The following is a 20,649-nucleotide window of genomic DNA, read 5'->3' on the forward strand; positions in this document are numbered from 1 at the left end:
TAAATATATTACTTCATTTAGATTTGGTGGAACCAAGCGTGGGTGAAAGTCGGAAGTGTGAGTACAATGGCATTAGGCCGGATGTTAATTTTTGCAATGTGTTTATTCAGTAAGGAAATTACCTTTTTAATTATCTCTCGCGAAACAGACCTAGTTTGTTACATCGAGAAAGGCAATTTTTGTTATTTCCATTAATTTTTAATATAAAACAAATTCTAGCATCCTTTGACCATACCACCTATACATTTATCGACTGCAATAGGTAAAGAGGAAATTACGCAGGGCCTCCCCGAAACTCGATGTGCAAAATCCATGTATAAAAGCAAAAAATAATGGGTAAAAAAAATACAGCCCACTGAAGCAAATTGCGGATTTCGGATCCTTGCTCGTCCTGTTTCTCGCATTTCCCTGGCGCAGTTGGCATCAAATTATGAAGTAAGTAGGAGAGCACTCCATGCATTAAAAACCTTTTAATTTGCTAAATCGCCTTGCCAGACATTGTCGGAAGAGCTCACATTGGGGCTGCCCGGCTGTTGTAGTTGGGTTTCATTGAGGATAAGCGGGCGGAAGCGGATGAAGCTGAGTCTGTGCACATTTTTGAGATTTCTAGACGCCTGAGTGGGCCGCTCAGCCTACAACCGTTTCGAATCTCACATAGACACTTGTGCCTGCTTTTCTGTTTTTTCTTTTTGGAACGGGGTAAAGTTGAATAAGCCATGCAAACACTAGAAAGCACCGAGACTACTTGAGTATGCTTTCATCTGCCTTCGGCTCTTGGGCAGGGCGATAATTTTTTACTTTTGTTTTCGGAGCTAACTTCGAGTACCACGGCACCGAACAATAAAGTTTTTCTTCTTGTAATATTTTTCTTCACGATGAGGCACAAAAGCCAAAAATGAAACCTATTATAAAACTCAAGACAGCTTTAAACTAACAGTGTTCGTGCTGTTTAGGTTTCAACCAACTTTAACTCCGCCTAAAAGCATCCAACAAAAAGCATTAGTTTTTTCGATGAACGACGCACAGATGCGCGGTGCATGGAAGAAAGTAATTAAACTTGGTCCGAGGAACCAATTTCCATTCAACCCATCGAGTGGCGTGTCCCTCGTAATCTAGAATTGTCATCGCATGACTCTGCTGAATACAGGCCGCCATACCACGCACCAAAAAAAGTGCGTAATGGAAATTAAACAAAGTCTTAAACTCAAGTGAAATACAGCATTTAATTTAATTGACGGGTCGCGGACTGTGCTTTGGTATACCCGAAGGACTTGCTTGCATGAAGCCAAAACCCAACACTGAATTTCTCATTAAAATCGTATTAAATACGTAGGTAAGTAAGAGTGGCTTTTTCCTATACCAGTCGAATTTTGTCAATTCATTGCAAATTATTTGCAATGCTAGAAAAAGAACAGAGTAAAGATAAGAAAACTCGAAAAATAAATTGCAAACTCATTTGCTTGTGAATATCAAAAACTTTCTCATGCGGCTAAGAGAACTTTATTTAAACTCGATACAAACGCAAAATTACCAAATCAGTCAGGCAAAAGCATTGGAAGCCTTCTCCCAACGCCCCAAAGTTTTATTTAATGATTTTCGTAGACGATTTTGGCGTGCGTTTTCCCTCTTGAACCTAGACGAGCCTTGGCAATATTGGGTTGGTTGCGCTGGTGCTTTAGCCCTGCGAATTTTGTTTATTACTTTCTTTATCACTTAATTTAAATGTGTCCATGGAGACTTGAAGGTAACTTCGATGTTTTTTTTTTACCTAAGTTTACGTTTTTGCAGGACCTGAATGGACACATAATAACTAGTTTGTACCTGTGCAGAATTATTTACTTTTTAAATTAATGGTTCATTTATATTCGAATATAAGATATAGTTAAAAAAAAATACTTTGAGTTGACATGTGCATTAAATGTTGAACATTATTTTTCACTCAGTAAAATTTAAACACAACGAAAAACGCACAACCCACCACAGGGTTGGCTTGTGTTTTTGGCATAATTTATGCGCATTTATGAAAATGGCAAAGAGTGGGTAAAATCTAGGGTGGGGCGAAGTGTTAATTTTGAGAAATGTGCAGAATACAAAAAAACAGACGAAAAAAATTGACAGACAGATAGGCAACGAAGCGTGCGGTTCGTTGACTGCCTTCAAGCGCATCGCACGCGTTTTTACGCTAGGTACCTCTGACGTAGAGGAGACAACTTCCCATGGTCTACTAACCGGCAATAGAAATATTGAATGCAGCCCAGAATACTGACGAATCACAAAGCCAAAGTGCAGACTAAAGGAATGTGACTCGACTGCTGGCTTAAAACATAAACTGAACCCATAATTCATATACGCCACAAAGTCTGGAGCAATCAAAATGGCAATAAACAGTCAGCGTGATGAAACATGGTATACCCTTTCTAAACTAAGACCGATGTCTGTACTGATTTCGAATTCTCAATTTTAAGGCTTAGGAATTTTCTATCTGTGAGGGTACGGCTTGGGAGCCTTGCTTGCCAGCGAAAACAACTAAAGCTGCTCTCACAAGCCAGAAAGTCCCAGTCACAGAGCCGGTTGCCATCAGACCCCAAACGACATAATTGCAGCCTGTCTGCGGTGGCTAATGCAAACAAACATGGGATTATGAGACTGCAAGGCCTCTGGGAAATTGATGATGAAGCTCCCCGCCTGACCCGTAACAAGTAGCTGGCGAAATGCTACAAAATTGGGTCTCTACGTGTTGCCACAACAACGCACCGAGGGCAGCAATCGGTGCCCGATCGATTGCCCAGATCGTGCAGATAGCATTTCTGCTCTGCCGCAAATTGAGCTGAACTCAAGTTTGAACTTACACAGCCTAATGCATTCAGATAGGTCCAAATGTATTAAAACTGGTGCACTTCATCATGTGCAATGCGTTTGGCGAATCGATTGGCTACACTTCCAACCGAAACCATGTAACTCACGAGCTGCTCAACTACTCGATGTTATTAGTCCGCCTTCAACAATTTGGCTCCCGTTTTAAGTATTTGCCATCTCCAGAATCTTCGTCGACATTAATACAGCCCCTGTAAAAATTTTTCATGGGAATTACATACGTGATTGATTGCTGTGTACTGCTTTTCAGACATCTAATCCCTTCACCAGTTGCAGATATGATTGCTTTTCTTTCATCTGTGATTTGCCATATTCTGACTTCATCGTCATCATATGGGACGTGACTGCGTTCAAGTATTCGGATATCTGAACCAGAATACGTATTGAATTCGCATGGAAATTAGGTGGTCCCAGTTCTCACAGATTGATAAGCGTAATCAACTTATTGGTTTGAATATTTGACCACGGAAATCTTTAATGTGTGTTTAAACAAATGGAATTTAAAGATCGAATAAGATAACTTGGGATTAAAAAAATTACAAAATATAAATGCGAACGGACTAACAGCAACATGCTATAGGGAGAATATCACAAGGCGCCCCATTGGCCTGACCTTCCTAGAAGATCAACAGGTGGCATGGTTCTTACTCCTACACAAGAAGGCAGGTAGCCTGGATACTATAAGCTTTTTCAACCCATATATAAGTTTAACCGTCCCATTTTTCAATAATGAATCAAGGAATCCATACCTAATAACGAAAGTGTAAATGAAGGATCAAGTTTTGTAAGGAATAAGGAAAAACTAACTTTTATTTTCCTTGAAACACAAACATGATGGCACCAAAACAATAGCAATACATAGCAAGTACTGACCATCTAAAAATATCTATTTTTTCCCCCATTTGCTGTAGTTCAATCAAAGTTAACGACAATAAATTTTGTACACTAAGTCTTTTAATCTAAATTAAGCACCAGTTTCTGTCCCTCATAAGTCTGTCGATAGCGGCTCGAGCGGCAATCTCCATCAACTGCATCATGTGTCATAAGCAAGTTGCAAAGCACCGACAAAAGTTAAGGCCCATCTAGCGATGTGCGCGTGACACTATGTATATATTTGCAGTATGGAGATGTAACTTATAGGCCTTCAGCTTTGCAATCAGACTAGGATATACGTATGTATTTCGAGGGATTTTCACGCTTCCATCGATTGGTGGAAGAACACGGCATCTCTGAGGCGCTGATTCAAGATGCAGATGTAGACTCAGTTTCTGTTTTCTGATTTCCATTAACGAAGCAACCGAAACAAGCCAGCGGCAGACGCCCGCCTACTAGGGTCCAAGATTTTGTCTACATAGCGTAAGCAATTTTTATGCTCATGTTGCTCGTAATCACCGCTAGCCGCAGGTGGTAAAAGGCGTCCTGAATAGCCTTAGCGCGTCTACGATTATGGCCAGGCATTTGCAAACACCCGAACGCATCTCTCCAAGGCAGCGTTACGCTGATTGAATTGCGCTAATTGCGAATTAAAGCTCAGCGAATCAAATTGCATGAGTTTTAAATCGAATTTCAGAATTTGTGCAATCCGTGCACCTTTCAAGGGCTCACCCACTCCTACTACCGCCCTCTGCAGCTACTAATGAACGTTTCCTACTCCCGTTGCCGCCTGTTTGGCTTTTATTTCGCTTAATTAATTGGCACCGCCAAACGTTAATAAAAAGTCTATGATGCAGGACGCTAAAGCAAGGGAGCTGTCAACAGGCAATGTAAAGCCCTGCCCTTTTTTTCGGCTGAAGCTCCAAAAGGCACAAGAAGACGAAAGTCAAGTGTCCTTAGAGAATATGTGGGTGCATATTGCAATTCTTTCATTTTTCGGCAGTTTCATCCAAAAAAGAACAAACTAATTTTTGTTCTTCCGGCTTGATATTCCCATATTTTTCGTTTTCAAAAGTACGCGATGAAGTGGTTGGCATGGTAAAGGGGATACGGCTAAATAACCTTTTACATGTTGCTCATGCAAAAGGGTTAATTATGACCCCCAAAGCTTTCTAACGAAGGACGGTTCAAGCTGAGTTGAAGAGGATATTTTATTCAGAGAAAGACCAAGAAAAAACAAGCTGAACGAAAATCGTGGTCGTAGGGAGAAGTAGTGTGTTCAACCTTTAAAATTAAATTAAAATATTTAAATTTAATGCTGATATTATACTTGTTACATACTTTAGAGCAAATGCAATATATCCTGCAAGTATATACCATTGTTGTTGTCGAATTTAAAAGAAATGCAAACGAAGCCAAAACCTTCTAAGAAATTCATAAATTTGGCTTATATTAAATTAAACGATCACATTTTATACGAGAAATAAGATAGTGGGAATGCATATATAGCAGGGTTTATATTATGTTATTATGTGTTGAGTAATACATATTTTGCTCATTTGATATCAGGCTCAGACCCAAACAGCAAAAGTTATCAAATTTTCATATGCGAATCACAAAGTCAACCCTGCGTGTGCAACGGCCCTTCACTCATCCCAAGGCCCTACGAGTTTTAACTGATTGATATGATGTCATGAGTAAACACGGTATTATCAGAGCCCATGATGCTAATAAATTCAACCGCTTCTGATTGGAAAATATTTTTTAGATATAAATTACTTTCCCAATACCACATTTGGATAATAGCTAATACTTTTCTCACAAAATATGCACGTAGGGCGTGGGGGCATGGTAGTTCTTTTCGTTTGTAGCGGTGCGTCTTCTTTACCCCCTCCACTACAAGTTATGCATACAATTAAAATCTCGCGAGTCACAAAACCAATTCACAAGAACAAACTCAGTAGGAAAGCTAAAGTAAACCTGAAATATTTTTGCTGTGTAAACAAGTTGGTAACTAGTGAGAAATATCTTCAGGCAATGAAAGTGTGTCACATTCATAGATGTATTCAATAAGTATGTGGGACCATGCTTACGTTTTTGTTGCTATATTAGATTTCATTTCAATTATTTAAAAAATATATATAATATAGTATAAATGTAATAAGAGCAACATTAAAGTAACATCTCAATTAAAATTTTATAAATTTCATGCCGAGCACCGCCGATCCCGACGGTAAAAAGTGAGAGTCATTAATGTAAGCAAATAAAAAACTGATACGAGAGAAAATATAGCAGAGATGTAGAGATTGAAAGAAGTGGCAACGGTTAAGATATATGTACTGAAATACTGGTTTTTTCTCTCTGGTTAAAGCTTAAATATAGGAAACCGAACATTTTATACCCTAGGTCAAAACAAATTGAGCTTATAAATACATAAGGCTTATAAGGTAATTTGTGTGTTGTTTGTTAAGTGTTAAATCCAATATGATAACCTCTGTTTTTTGTAACAATTATTAGTGACAGCTATAAAATGTCATGATTATCAACATTGTCTTTAGAAGAGTATAAATGTCGTTTTAAATAGACACAAAAGGCAGACGACTTCGACGCGCTTTGTATTCATCGTCGACTGAGGCCCGACTTCGTTTTCCATGTGCTTTGTATTTTGTGTTGTAGTAGAGCTATGGACCTGTCAATGGATGTACCATACTTGATTGCTTGGCATCTGCTGCTTAGCATGCGCATGCGCTACTGTTTTCTTCCCCAGTTGTATTTTGGCCATTAGCACGTACGGAGTTGCGCCCGCGCTTTTAGACTAGTGTGAAACACATATGAGTAAACTCAACCTTACTTTATATAAACTTTACTTAAACTTGGTGCCTAACAAACTTTCCTCTGATTTCGCGCGAAAGTTGGGTTTTTAAAGAAGTTTGTTTCTTTGTGCTGACGAAACAAAGTACTTATCAACAAAATAAAGAAGAAGCACTGTGAACAAAAGCATATATATTTTTTAAAAGCAACAAAAACAAAAAAGCGTGTAAAATCAACGACCATAAAGCGGGTCAACAGCAACCTTAGCTTCAATTTTCGTTCTGATTGTCGTGCAAAGATGCCAGAAGCCAGCTCACATTCACGTCTGTTCTTCTATTTGCTGTGCGCTGCCTCACTCCTAGCCGTTTCCAAGTCGGATGCCGGTAGTACAAAGAACTCTTACTTTATTTCATACTTTTACTATTTGGTTATTAACTTTATAAATCCGTTCGCAATGCCGATATTTTATCGATTTGTAAATATTTGTCTTGCCTAATGCAATGTACAGAAAATTAAATTGTTTATTTGTTTATAAGTACATTTTAAGTTAGTCCACAAATGTATCCGGTATGTGAAAGTGCCTAAACTTGTAAATATGTATCACTTGCTTTTGAAAATATTTGTGATAATAAACTTTAGGAACGATTTTACTTTAATTGTATAATAAAAACATTACTTTATGTATCATTTGTTGTGGTGTTTTATTTACATATGTGTATAATCTAATTACTAACCACTGTGTTAATATTATTATTACCTATTTGGCATGGAATTTCGATCTGATATTTATGCTTAGGGTCCCAAAAATTTAGAAACAAAATAACTGAAGATCTTGCAAAGCTTGTTTAGCAACCTATTATCAAATGAAATCGATCTAAAGAGAAGCTTTACTTTGCATAACTTTTCCGTGTACTATTTTAGTTATATATTGCTACCTACGTATTGCTGTCCATGATCTTGACCACATAACGCTCAAATCTTTAGAGCTGTTTGGTTTCATTGACATCAAATTCGGCTCGTATCTTCCACTCTGGTAACTCGTTTGTCCATTCAAGGTTAATAGTTGAAACTGTTAGGCGACCGCTGTGGCTTGCCGGCTACGTCAGTTGGCTTTATGCGGAACTAATTAACATTATACACGGAAGTTTGTTTTGAATGGTTAGGCAAAATGCGTTTGTTTATGTTTTGTCAGTTACTCGAATGCTTTTTTAAAAGTCAGGGAAATAAGCTAATTATCAGTATTCAAAAACCGAAATAAAATGGGAAAGTAATTTTACGTTTAATCTGTGTATGTATATACAAAATTATATCAAATTTGAAAGGTTGAAGGCGTAACGCCTGAATGTTTCTAGTTCCGCTGTTTAATTCGAACTCTTTTAGTACCATTGCAACCACCAACTGAAGATTTGGCCTACGACGCAGCTATACAGCTAGGCTTACTAAACCATCGTCTTAATTTACTAAGCCACGAAGAAGAATCCAGGCAATTAAGTTTACCAAACATAACCCTGGGGAACATCGTAAACCGCATACCCTGTAGTTGTGACAATGGCCTGTGCAAGTGCTGTGCTGGTAAGTCAAATTTATAGTGTCAATAAACCTTAACACAAACGAAACTCAATTGTCTGCTCCTAGGATTCCTTTCGGTTATTGGCATGAACAGTTGCACAGAAGTGGCATATCGACCTGAAGAATTTTCGTTCGAGTTGCGAATGCGCGTTAACAACAATATTTGGTTTCGACAAAAGGTCTCGGGACAGAATCCCCCTCCATTCTGCTTCCGGCCGCCACGTTTTAATTTTGCTAAAGCCTGTATTCAATTTCATGATATTTGGTTTGTCGGTCGTAATATGCACGTTTGCATGTATATGTCAGGGGAGTTTCAGGGCTTTGAGTTGTTTGAAAGGTAAGATCTGAAACGCTGAGAGTCTTTATAATGAATGAGAGCATATATAAAACCGACTTTTTTTAAATTCAGAAACTTTGACTGTCTCTTGTTTGGAGATCACGGAGTTAAAATTGTTCCTCCAGAGCAGGGTTATCCTGTGAGGCCTAACGATGTCGATATTGATGATGGAGACGATGATATTGAGGACTACGATGAGAACGTAGTTCGCAGTTTGGCAGAAACGATGGTCAAATAAATATAAATGATGCCTAGATTTACTTATTAATTTTAAATATTATTTATTTCAAAAGGAATCACTAAATTATTTTATAAAGTAAAACCCTCTTTATACATAAATCAGATGTGCAACATTTTTTGAATAAAGTCCCACCTGTAGGGATGATACCTTTCGTGGCTGAAGTGCGAAAACTGCAAAATGACGTGTTCTGCTTCAACCCGCCGAAGCACAACATAAAAGGGGAAATTAACACGAGAAACCAATTCAACATAAAAATGCAACCTTAGACTGCATCAACACCGCATGAGCCACACGTCGAGGAGAACGAACAGGGCATTTAAATGCATATGCACAAGCACGTTGACTGTTGCACATCGTTTGACTCGCAGTTGACTGAAATAAAGGACTTTAAGACTGCAAGGATGCAGTACGCAGTGCAAGCTGTAGCAACAGGACAACCGAAAGCCAGTACAAAGAGTACGGGTAGGGTTTTATTTCGCACTTGACTGCTCTGAATGCCAGTCGAGCTTCAGTCAAGTGGTGTGCAATAAAAGCGTTTTTTCACAGCATATGAGAATATGGAATGGGGTTATGCATTCAAAAGCTGTGCCAATAAAATAATCTAAAACAAAATGAACAAACCACTTATTGCATCTTAATAACTTGAGTACCTTTGTTAGCACATTTTTAGGTGGTTATTTATAGGTCCATATTTATATAAGATTATCAATCACGATATTTTTCTGTTGACTTATTAAAGCCCCTTAACAATAATTTATAAACAATTAAATAACAATCAAACAGCCCCTGGTCATTTCATAAAAGGTGAGACTTTAGGCTGGGTACCAATCCCTCCCAAGAAAAACAAGTTTAATTTAAAATGCAAATGTAAGCGAGTGGTCATGAAGCGTATTTAGCGCCTCTAATTGATTTGTTTACACAGAGGGCACGCGACACACACATGAAATTGACCTTCCCACTGACCAGCCCTTCAAACCATTCTGCATAAAAGATACTGACCCACAAGGAAAACAAAAAGAAGAGGGGTTACTGGTTGGACATGACGACCCTCTTTGTTGGTTGTTGATTGTCTGTTACCCAGCGCAACAGGTATGGAAACGAATCACTTAGGGCCTTGGTCAGTTGATGCGATTTTCCGCAATATCACCTTTTCCCCGTGTTTGTCCGTTCCCTGGGGTCAATAAAGTATACATTTCCGGTTTCATGTGGTCAACGGGGGATAAATATTTTTATCACGGTCAAGTAGTTAGATCCGTGGCAAAATTACCCACGGCAGTAAGCCGGATTGAATATTATATATTTGCCCTTTTTGATCACGGTATGTAAAATAAATAGATACATGGTAATGGAAAAGAATATGTTTCCTGGGAAGTTTGGATCAATGAGGAATGAATTTACCAAATCGAGGGTGTGGAAACATGCGAAGCAATTGATGTATGCATACACATTATTGAGACACGTATGCCTGTCTGCACACGAACATTTCATTTTCTTTATGATGATTCTCAGACTTTTTCTTCTTTCCACGACAAAGAAAAAATGAAAGCAGTAAAACTACCCCCAAAAGTAATTAAAACTCTCAGTCGTTGGACCCAGACGAAGACGGTGGCTACCTCAACCTACAAACGAATGTTAATCAAAGCAGAATATAGAAATGGTAAAAAGTCCGCATAGACAGGGACGGTGTCCTTGGGGTTTAATTTCTTTTAACATTTTATATTTACGTATGTAGCTTAGAGCAAATAAAGGAGTGGAATTAGGGCCTTGGAGTTTTTAACGGAAAAGGATGAACTACTATAAATACTGTTAAAATTTCTAAACTCAAACCATTAGTTTAGTTTTTATTGAAGAGACTTAAACAAAAACCAAGCAACTCCAATAAATTTTTGTATACCACGGAAATTAAGTTTAACTATGTATGTATTTAATGCGAAGCAACTAACTGTGTTACTAATGCGAAGTTATGCCAAGGTTTGAGAAAATTGCGACAATTTATTTTCTAGCTTTTCTTAGGGAACGCTTCAGAGCAAATACGACAAACAATATTGAAAGGATAAGCACAAAAACGAACGAACTTCATTACAAATGCAATATATACATAAATATACACAGAAAATTAGTCTCGTAAATAGACGAACTTTTTAAGCATGATAAGTTGAAAATTTCCCCTTCGTTGGCAGTATATAAAATAATACATAATAGAAGACACGAACCTTTTAATATTTGGGGTAGCAATGCTTTCAAAGGGTTAAAATCAGTGCCTTTCTAAAAGAGAAAACATGCGTGAGCCGCTGGTATATGTGCGTTTGTAATATCGGCGTTGCCAGACTGTCGCAGGAATTACTTGAGATGCCAAAGAATCAACAAAGTCATTTACTTACAACTGGGTGAAGCAGTAAACGACTGGAGAGACGGTTTTGCGGCCAACAAATTAAAATGGCTACGAACAGCGAATAAAATCGTAACTCATTAAATCCGAATCGTTTTAAATTGTTTAACCCTGCTTAACTTAAATCCACTGTTATCCTTCTTATTCCATGTGCTGCTCCCAATTAAAAATTGCAATTTAATAAAACGTTTTCTTTTATAAACGAAAAGATATTTCAGGATGATCTTCATCGAAATTCGGAGAACTCAGCCACCATATCCAATCGAAAATTCGCTATTGGGTGTTCTTATGCCAAATCCAGACCTTGCCATACCAGAATTTATACCCAAGGATCCACCAAGTGCCCTGTCAATGCTTCGTAAAAGCTCTTCAATATTTCCAAAAGCACTGTCGGCTAGGATGGATAGAATAAGTGCTAGAATCTAAAAAGACACTTTTATAGTTTGCAAAGCACTTTTTCTAAAAAAAAACTTACAAAAAGGCGAGACATTGCGCAGAATTTGGTAGCAAAGCTTCTTTGATAATAGTTAAACAAATGATAGCACATTTATTTCGATTCTTGTTTATATAGCAAAATCTGTAAAACTTTTTAATTGGAAATATGCTAATATACACCATAAAATGTATAAAGCTTTCAATTTCATGGGGACGGACTAAAAGTTAATTTTAATTTTATTACTCTCATAAAAAGAAATTTTAATAAGGTTTCGAACTGTCTGTCGTTCATTTGAATAGCAGATGACTTATAATGCTATATTAAAGAAGTATAAATGCTTTACGGCGTTAGAGTGGGCGTGACAAAAAGTTTTTTGGCAAATCAATATAAATTTGCAAGACTAATAAAATTATGTACAAATATCAAAACATTTTTCAAAAGTGTGGGCGTGGCAGTTTTGAACTCCTGTATGCTTAATCTTAACCTTCTAGCTTTTATAGTTCTTGAGATCGAGATGTTCATACGGACATCCGGACAGACGGACATGGCCAGATCGACTCGGCTATTGATCCTGATCAAGAATATATGTACATACTTTATATGGTCGGAAACGCATCCTTCTGCCTGTTACACATTTTTCAACGAATCTAGTATACCCTTTTACTCTACGAGTAACGGGTATACAAAGATAAAAAGCTAAAATGGAGTGACTCGGCTATTAAATACCCATTATTATTTCCACAAAAAGTGTTAATTATTTTAAACTGAATTTAATATAGTTAAAAATGTAAAACGTATGGAGTAGAAATGTTGCTAGAAATAGAGTCGGCTTCAGACACCCATTGCCGGGAGATATGGCCAATGTGTTTTAGGCATATCGGTTGTTTTAAAACAATGTTTTAAAGTAATTTCCGATTCACCAGAAACTCGTTTAACGTAGGGAAATATTTTGTCTTGCCAAAGTCGAATCGTCTGTGTATCCAAAAAACGTGGTGACTTCAAAATTTAAGGTTTATACATTACAATCATTATTATTATAATTTTATAAGACACATCTATTTCATTCCTTCTTATTTTGAAAGACGAATGTTACGTTTATTGAGCTATACGACCTAAGCGATCTTTGTTGACATTACACCAGATCGCTGGCAGCGTGGAACCACAAATATATAATATATAGTAATTAAAAAAAAATAGTAGTCAATAATCTTAATGTGACAACATTGATTGTATTTGTAGCATTGGATAAATAGTATATTTAAATATTACAAAGCGTATACGCTGTATATGAAACCAGCTGCCCTCAACACAAAACAAATAAAATAGATGCAGACCAAATCAATAGAATCCAGGACGAAAGCCATATCCAAAGGAGAAGTCGCCTTCGGGTGGAACTATAGTTACCCTTCTGTTGATGTCTAGCCTAGAACCTCCTCCAACAGATCCACCGCCAAAGACCCGCATAAGTTGCTCGATAGAACAAAGAGCGCTACCAGTCATTAGAGTGAATGTAATCATTAAAACCTGAGAGGTAAGTCATGATAAGGAGTGCGCAGTTTTAATTAACCGAGTTTACTTACCAAAATTCGAATCATGATGTAAACTGAACTCAAGTGTCTTACAGAAAATATTTCCTAGTTGATGGCGAGTAAGTCTTGAATCGGGTTTATATAGCAATATTTTTACAATTTAAATGCATATTAAAAATATGTTAAAACGAGTCATAAAAATGTATCAAGGTTAATTCGATTTTACTGACTGCATTCATTTCCTCAACCATAAATTGACTATAATTTTTTTGAGGTGGTTCAGCATGCTATTGTGAACTTTATAATATTGTATTATCTTAACTATATATTGGTAATATCTATTAACAAACGAGTAGATCGATTTGGCAATACATTCGAAACTACTATTAGGTAGATAAGTTGTCTCTTACCCACCAATTTATGAACAAGGAAAACTTTCATATTGCGACTTTTTCCCAGATCTGCCACGAGTGCCACAGTACTGACGAACAGTCGGACGCACAGAGGGGCATGGCCAAATCAACTCGCCTAGTGATTACACTCAAGAATATATCTATATCAAACTTTATACCACCTTATAAACTTTTTCACAAGTCACTAGTCTACACTGTACTAATTTGATCTACTAGTAACGGGTATCGTACAATTCGTTTAAATATCCATTAAAACTTAATACAAAAATCTTATAGCAAGAAATTACGAATTAAGTAGAAATCAAAAGAGAAAGGTTGAATCGAGATCCTTGACCATCATATACCCGTTACTAAGATGGTTGTAGTTCGAGAGAACTAAAAATTCCTCTGCCATATCGATAGAAACTAACATTACTAGAATCTGCATGCTTAATCCCAAATTTCTATCTAATACAGCTTCGCATATCACAGCGTTTAATCGAATACATAGATGGGAATGACCAGATTCACTAAGCTATTGATACCCTTCTACGCTACAAATGAAACAAACGCCATGGTGTAAGCTTGTTTATTAAAAGCTCGAATGCATTGTTAATATACCATAAAAAACTCTTATATGTTTGACTTTTAAAAATCGATCAAATTTATAAAGTACTACACCTTTAGTCCCGGCGCATTTTATGAATATTTGTATAGTACTATTGATAAATTCACCTTTATTTGAGTACCATTTTTTTATATTTTCATATATTTAAAGAAAATATTTATACACCATTTTTCGGGATGACACAATGTATAAAATTGTTCCCAATTCAGTTTAAAGGATTTAAAATTGGAATGCTGCTTACTTTTATTGGTTGGTTTTAAATTTACAAAAGCTTGGCCTAGACAAATGTTTATTTAACCCCGACACTTGTCGTATCTTAATACTAAATGTTAAAACTAAGCGTTAAGCCGCCAGGTCCATTGTTTATTTCAGGACACGATTTCTCGATACTATCCCAGAAATCCCAGGAAAGGATGCAAAAGTTGTCCTAATATGCCTTTTGCCGATGGCACTGTGCCGCCGACATCCAAGGTGATAGACCCCTGCAATCCGCGCCCAAATTTCCCACCAAAGATTGGAATAACTTGACTAGGTGAACTAAATCCGAATAAGTTTCCTAGTGATCCAAAGAAATTTCCGATTGGAGTAAAAATGCCAAAGGGGTCTAATGAAGGTCCACTAAGAAATCCAGTTCCGAAAAGTCCATGTTCTCCGAAAATTCCCGTACCGAACAGTCCACCGTTTCCAAGGATTCCGCCAGCAACATTTAGCACACTACTTGGACCTTCCGAACCGTCTTGGCCAGGGATAGGTCTTCCTGGAAGGTTAGGCCGAGGTAGGTGTATCCATGGAAATAGCCATGGTCCACGTGGTCCGCCTGGTGAAGGTGGAGATCCACCATGGAAAGGTGCATCAGGGGAAGGTCCACCAGGGGAATGTCCACCAGGGGAAGGACCACCAGGGGAAGGTCCACTAGGGGAAGGTCCACCAGGGAAAGGTCCAATAGGGGAAGGTCCACCAGGGAAAGGTCCACCAGGGGAAGGTCCACCAGGGGAAGGTTCACCAGGAGAAGGTCCACCAGGGAAAGGTCCACCAGGGGAAGGTCCACCAGGGGAAGGTCCACCAGGGAAAAGTCCACCTGGTGGAGAATTAATTGGTGGCCATGGTGGCCGATTAGGCCCATAAGGACCTAATGGATAACGAAGAGGCCATCCAAGTGGATAATTATAGCCAGGAATACCTGGTGGAATAAGGTACGGATCGTAGGATCGTGTGTTCTTAATTATAGTGATTAGGTCGCTTCCCTTGCCCACACCAGCTGAAATTTTACTATATCCGGAACTGGAGACATCACCTCCTGCCAATATGTTGGCTCTTGCCAATATACTTGCTACTTTAGCTGCTTGTAAGGTGGCGGCAGTTGATAAAGATGCAGAATTTCCTCCGTCTAGGCCCCGAAGTCCTCCGGGATTTCCACCAAAGAGAACATCTAAATAACGTAGCGGCGCCATCTTTATGTCTGCCAAGCCCTGGATGGCAGACTCGCTCTGACGGGCCAACTCACTGACAACAGCATGTGAGCTGCCGCAGAAGAGAATCAGAGAAAGGACGAGTATCTGCAATAGGTCAGTAAGACTAAGAATTGTTCGTGACTAAGCATTATATATAGGCCTTTACCAATTGTCGCACCATAGCAAATGCTCTTTACAACTGATGTTATGCCTTTCAAGATCTGCTTTATATAGTGATTTAAGGTGATAATTATAATGTAAATTGGAAATTTTATGCAAAAGTAGACTTGAGAGTTCAAAGGCACTATAAATGTCAGTTTATACTACCGTAGGGAATTGTCAAGATAAATCGAAATTAAGAGAATTGCTTAGATTAACACTATAACTTTGGGTGCTAAAAAAAATTTAGAGAATCGGAAGCAAAGCACCTTAAATTTTTTAAAATAAAACCATATGAGATTTCATAAAAAAAAGGACTAAGCTATGTCTTTGTCTATATACAAATCTATACATATGGTATGTGTGCTAATCAAAATCGGAATGTAGTTTGCGTAAAGAAAATGTTACCTTCAAAACAGAAAACATAAAACACCAAATCGTTCTGAACGAATGAAAATAAGTGGCTCTTATTTGTTTGACGCTCTGTGTTTGAAGAAAAGAATGGCATGCGAAAAACTTATTCCAGATGCGAACAATGCAAAAATCATTTCAAGGTTCTATCGCCCTTTTGGTAAGCGCAGGCACCTTTCATTATGACCCCAAAATTGAATTCCTTTAAGAGGGACCGGATGTGTCGTCCCTTAAGTTTTTCCTTAAAGGGTAACTGCATGTGTCGTCCTTCAAGTTTTTCACTCTTATATGCGCCGGTAATAGGTTTAATTATTTACAAATGTTTTTAGCAGCAAGGATTGTCGTCCAGAAATCTGTGTTTTCGTTGTCTTTCCAATGTCTAAAATCTACACCATCCCTCATCGACCTCACCGTTGTTATATTTTCAATTTTATTTGTTTTGTTGCACACAGAGGATTACATCTAGCCAAAATAATTCATCTTCACATTAAAAAATTATTTTTCTGTATCCAGTAAAAATTTTGTGTTATTAAACCTTAATGGATTTCAAACCACTTTGTATAAAATTTAAGGAAAATATGCCATCTTAAAATCAATTGGATAGTAGTGGTAATTTGGGTTCTAAGCTCCCAAACGTCCCCGTCCATTCAACTAATTGAAACGGACCTAATATTTGGCTTCACATATATATCATAGATGTCAACCCATTTTCGTCTCTTGCCAGGATGGTGATCAAAGCGCGAGAATGCGTGTCGTATGTAAATTATTACAGACATAGGCAAGGTAAGTTTTATCAAGTGAACCAAACATGCAAAAGACATTAAACGGGCACACGCAATACATATAGTTCGAGTCCTCAAGTGCTAATAGACTGCATGCACAAAAGTCTACATAATTTATATGCGCTAATAGACCAAAAGATAAACATCATATACTTGGAATACATATCCTGTTGGTCTACCTATCTGAATTTTAATCTACTGTAGCTTCTGTTTGAAGAGTTGCAAGGGTGTCACTTCCCGCTAAGCTTGACAACCCCTTTTCCTAGTTTAACAAAAAAATGAACAAATGAATTAGGCATATTTCAATGATTTTCGACTACAGAGAGACATATGCACATCCGTTGATAATAGGTAGACAACTCCACTTTTCGTAAATTTATAAAGACGACCTTGATTATCAAAACAGACGCAACTATTTATATAATAAAGGTAAACATTTCACTCCCTCGGTAAGCCAATTTATTTCCTTGTTTGAATACACGAAAAAGTCCGTTCATTACCTATCAAATTTAATTAATAAAAGGGTCAATTGTCGCGTGCAGGCGGCAACCTTTTACCCATTTTCCTTTAACCTTACCTTGTGAGGATAAAATATGTTTGATTAATAATTAATGAGTTTTCGTGTGAACTTCTTTGTTTTTTGTATTTAATGGATCAGAATTGCGTGTCGCTCGATAAGGTTGCAGGTTTATATAACCAATTTAGTAATTTTATTCATTATTGTTAATTGTCGATTGTAACAGGAAATTGTATGAAACTGTACATTTTTTAATAACATTTATTTTATAACATTTTTATCAACATTTTTTATAAGCAATATAGTTTTTATGTAGAGAAAAGGGTATATTCGTTATAAGTATTTAACAGGCAGAAGGAAGCATTACCGACCATATAAAGTATATGTATATACAAAAAATTATAAAATTTTGCGTCCGTTAATTGCGGACTAGATTACACTCATATTGCCGCCTTGCGAACAACACGAACTATTTTGAAAATAAAATTAAAACAACAAGAAAGAACGCTTTAGCCGAATTTCTCAACAGCTAGTTAGCCGGAACTCACTTAGTGGGTGCGACCAAACTGTAATTGGGTATCGATAAAAATTGGGCGCGGCCCATTAAACTTGCCAATGTTTTGAAAGAATCTTGCGCAGCTTGGGCATATCAAGAATCTGCATGCTTATTCTGAACTTTCTTGCTTTTATAGTTCCCTAGATGTCGACATTCATACGCACCGGCAAACGGACCTGGCGAGATCGACTTGCCTGTGGTACTAATAAAGAAATATATATGAGGAGCAAGGAAAATTAATAAATGTCTTACTTTTCTGTCCACTGTTTTATTTAAAGTCATGGGTACAACTCGAACTAAATACATTTGTAAAACATTTTATATGAATTTTGTACATGTTCGTTTAAATAAAAAAGTTTTATACAAGTGCACTAGAAATTCTTAAACGCGTATGTAGTATGTAGCACCGAAACCTCATCAGCATCACTTCAACAAAACCATTCCATGAATAACGCTAAACTCCAAGCACACTCAACGACGCTGTCAGTGGCAAATGCTTATCCTGTCGGAGCTGCGATGGAAAATGGTCAGGCATGAATAATAAATGCGCTGGCTCTGTGCAGTTAGAATATGTGCTAAAGTGTCAAAAATTGTCGGCAAGCCGAGCACTTAGACATACACGGCGATCTCACACCTACCACTTATGATTTGTAAACAGAATGAAACAGAACCCGCTCCCAATATGGGCTTTCGCCACGGTAATTAACTTTACAAATCGCATGCAAGTGTGTGATTAATTATTCCATGACCGGACACTCAAACTCTCAAACCGGACAGTTAACCCATTTCGACATCGATAAGGGTTGAACTCACAGCTGTGAAAAGGGCTTTGCGGGGGAGCGTGAGAGGGTTTTAGACATTCACAATTTCTAAAATAGATTTGATAAATGTTTGCTCATAAGGCGTAAATTGAAACTATTCTTGACCATGGACCCAAAACTTGCATCAATTCGACCACATGCCACTTAGCACATGGTCTGGTATGCGGACTACAAAATCCTAGCCCCAACTGCTCACATCCTTAACTTCTCTGGACGGTCGCACACATGTTTACTTAAAAGAAGGGAGGTTATATCGGTCAGCTTTCTTATCAGCGTCAAAGTTCAACATTCATTTTTGACTTGGTCAACACTTCGTTAATCACAGAAGTCCAGGCACATGTCTTGCGGTTAAGGACATTTTCGAGTAAGGCAAGTTTTATTAGATCCTTATCGCTTAATTGAAAATTGGGTAAACGTATTCGTATCGCTTTAAGAAACCGCACAGAATCCTTTCAGGATTTCTAACCCTTGTAATCAAGAAATATTATTTCGCTTTCGTGGTTACATTTACAACACAGATCCTTTGCATTTTTGCTATACAGATGTTTATTCGAGCTACAAATTTTTAAAGGTCGGTCTGAAACAAAGCTGGAAGGGTTGACTTGAGGTTGTTGACCGTAACAGCATTTACCGTATGCTGGCGCGAAATATGGATACGCTACGGATAAGCGGAAATAGACGAATTGCTATAGATGATTATGTCACGGATCTATGCAAATATCTAGATGAAATTTTTTCTGTTCCAAATCGATTCGTTTTTCTGTTGTTCTGAAGCAAACTCGAAAAGTAACTGGTATAATTATTGCTTTGACTCAAGTGAAAACAGCAATCCAAGCTTATTATAAACAACCAAAAAAATATACGCGTATGTCTGCCTGTAGTTCCCTAGTCTTTTATTCTTCATTATTTGGGTGTCTGTTTGTTACTGCTGCTGATGAAGAGCCCACTACAGTTGCAGAAAAAAAATAAAGAACCCATAAAATATGATAAGTTCTCTCTGGCGTGAGAAGCAACTGCATAATTTTCTTTTGTTTTACCAGCTGAGTGGCCAAAAAGTAAACGGATAGTCAGCTTGCGGTTTCCTTGGTGTCTGCAATGTGTCGTCTCGTTTCAAGTTAAACAACAAAATTTTATTTCCAGAACCTGCCAAGAACAGTCCAGGGGTTTTTCTTAAGAGGAACAAATTTGCTTAATCAACATATTAATGAAGTGTGTTAAGAAAAATCGATAACCTATATTTAAAGCAACAACAAATACCATGAGGGACATTACCTGATGTACGAAGCAGAATCAACAATAATTAAAATCCAAAATTAAATAACAACCCTCCATTTCGTGTAGAAATTTTCATGCGCGGCATGTTTTCATACCCTGTTGTAATAGAAAGTCAGGGAGCATTACATTATTCCAAAAGTATACTTTGCAATTGTCATCAGACACTAGGATGAAGAGTAAGCACATGGACAATTGCTAAGTAATGAAAAAAAATATTTCCAAAAATTAAAGGAAAAAAAGATTGGCCAACATAATTTTTATTTGATATTCGTTTATGTTCCTTCCTTAAATTAGTCCTCTAATGACGAAAGAGCACGTGTCCTGTTAAGCAAATATGTTGTGGGTTTACGTCAGTTATACAAAACTTTTCCTTAGGCGGGCTGGGCTGTCGACCCCAACCAACTTTTAAACTAAAATGGTGTTCGAGTTCCTTCGTCCATGCCAGACGCATATGCTAATTAAGCAATTAATATTTGTGGGCGAGACAACTTAATTTATTTACAAAGAAAGCATATTTCCCTTATGAAATGTGATATTGGTTCTCGGTCCTTTTTTCACTCCTATTTCAGTTTTACGCCATCCGGCAAGACAATAAACT

General features: G+C 37.5%; 4 protein-coding genes across 5 annotated transcripts; 1 reads left to right on the forward strand and 3 right to left on the reverse strand.

Annotated features, from left to right (window-relative positions):
* The first annotated feature begins 6,378 nt into the window (after nt 1-6,378).
* Nucleotides 6,379-8,883, forward strand: LOC6736181. 2 transcript variants are annotated; one of them, XM_016168957.3, is made up of 4 exons: nt 6,379-7,043; nt 7,939-8,130; nt 8,194-8,464; nt 8,537-8,883. In XM_016168957.3, the coding sequence occupies exons 1-4, from the start codon at nt 6,857-6,859 to the stop codon at nt 8,700-8,702; spliced, it is 816 nt and encodes a 271-aa protein (XP_016029600.1). In that variant the 5' UTR covers nt 6,379-6,856; the 3' UTR covers nt 8,703-8,883. The 2 variants fall into 2 exon arrangements, with proteins under 2 accessions (XP_016029600.1, XP_016029599.1); XM_016168956.3 differs by having other exon boundaries at nt 6,385-6,941.
* Nucleotides 8,884-11,270: 2,387 nt separating this feature from the next.
* On the reverse strand, nt 11,271-11,674 carry LOC27207673. Its single transcript, XM_016183361.3, has 2 exons — nt 11,570-11,674; nt 11,271-11,516 (listed from the first exon to the last, which is right to left on the reverse strand). The coding sequence occupies exons 1-2, from the start codon at nt 11,639-11,641 to the stop codon at nt 11,340-11,342; spliced, it is 249 nt and encodes an 82-aa protein (XP_016029601.1). The 5' UTR covers nt 11,642-11,674; the 3' UTR covers nt 11,271-11,339.
* Nucleotides 11,675-12,739: 1,065 nt separating this feature from the next.
* LOC6736182 (ejaculatory bulb-specific protein 2) lies at nt 12,740-13,208 on the reverse strand. The gene is made up of 2 exons (XM_002083041.4): nt 13,111-13,208; nt 12,740-13,054 (listed from the first exon to the last, which is right to left on the reverse strand). Exons 1-2 carry the CDS (start codon nt 13,123-13,125, stop codon nt 12,869-12,871), a joined length of 201 nt encoding a protein of 66 aa, XP_002083077.1. The 5' UTR covers nt 13,126-13,208; the 3' UTR covers nt 12,740-12,868.
* A 1,096-nt stretch (nt 13,209-14,304) lies between these two features.
* LOC6736183 (ejaculatory bulb-specific protein 1) lies at nt 14,305-15,853 on the reverse strand. The gene is made up of 2 exons (XM_016181164.3): nt 15,697-15,853; nt 14,305-15,635 (listed from the first exon to the last, which is right to left on the reverse strand). The coding sequence occupies exons 1-2, from the start codon at nt 15,709-15,711 to the stop codon at nt 14,469-14,471; spliced, it is 1,182 nt and encodes a 393-aa protein (XP_016029602.1). The 5' UTR covers nt 15,712-15,853; the 3' UTR covers nt 14,305-14,468.
* Between the last annotated feature and the right edge of the window lie 4,796 nt (nt 15,854-20,649).

Source organism: Drosophila simulans, chromosome 2R, assembly GCF_016746395.2.
Source record: "Drosophila simulans strain w501 chromosome 2R, Prin_Dsim_3.1, whole genome shotgun sequence".
In the NCBI taxonomy this organism is placed as follows: domain Eukaryota; kingdom Metazoa; phylum Arthropoda; class Insecta; order Diptera; family Drosophilidae; genus Drosophila; species Drosophila simulans.

What these genes read in the sequence shown, in the direction of transcription:
- LOC27207673 (XM_016183361.3), bottom strand. Translation starts at nt 11,641, where the DNA reads ATGTGCTATCATTTGTTTAACTATTATCAAAGAAGCTTTGCTACCAAA. An exon ending in GCGCAATGTCTCGCCTTTTT is followed by an intron (nt 11,517 to 11,569) that starts GTAAGTTTTTTT and finishes GTGTCTTTTTAG; the next exon opens with ATTCTAGCACTTATTCTATC.
- LOC6736181 (XM_016168957.3), top strand. Translation starts at nt 6,857, where the DNA reads ATGCCAGAAGCCAGCTCACATTCACGTCTGTTCTTCTATTTGCTGTGC. An exon ending in TTATCGATTTGTAAATATTT is followed by an intron (nt 7,044 to 7,938) that starts GTCTTGCCTAAT and finishes GAACTCTTTTAG; the next exon opens with TACCATTGCAACCACCAACT. An exon ending in CCTGTGCAAGTGCTGTGCTG is followed by an intron (nt 8,131 to 8,193) that starts GTAAGTCAAATT and finishes GTCTGCTCCTAG; the next exon opens with GATTCCTTTCGGTTATTGGC.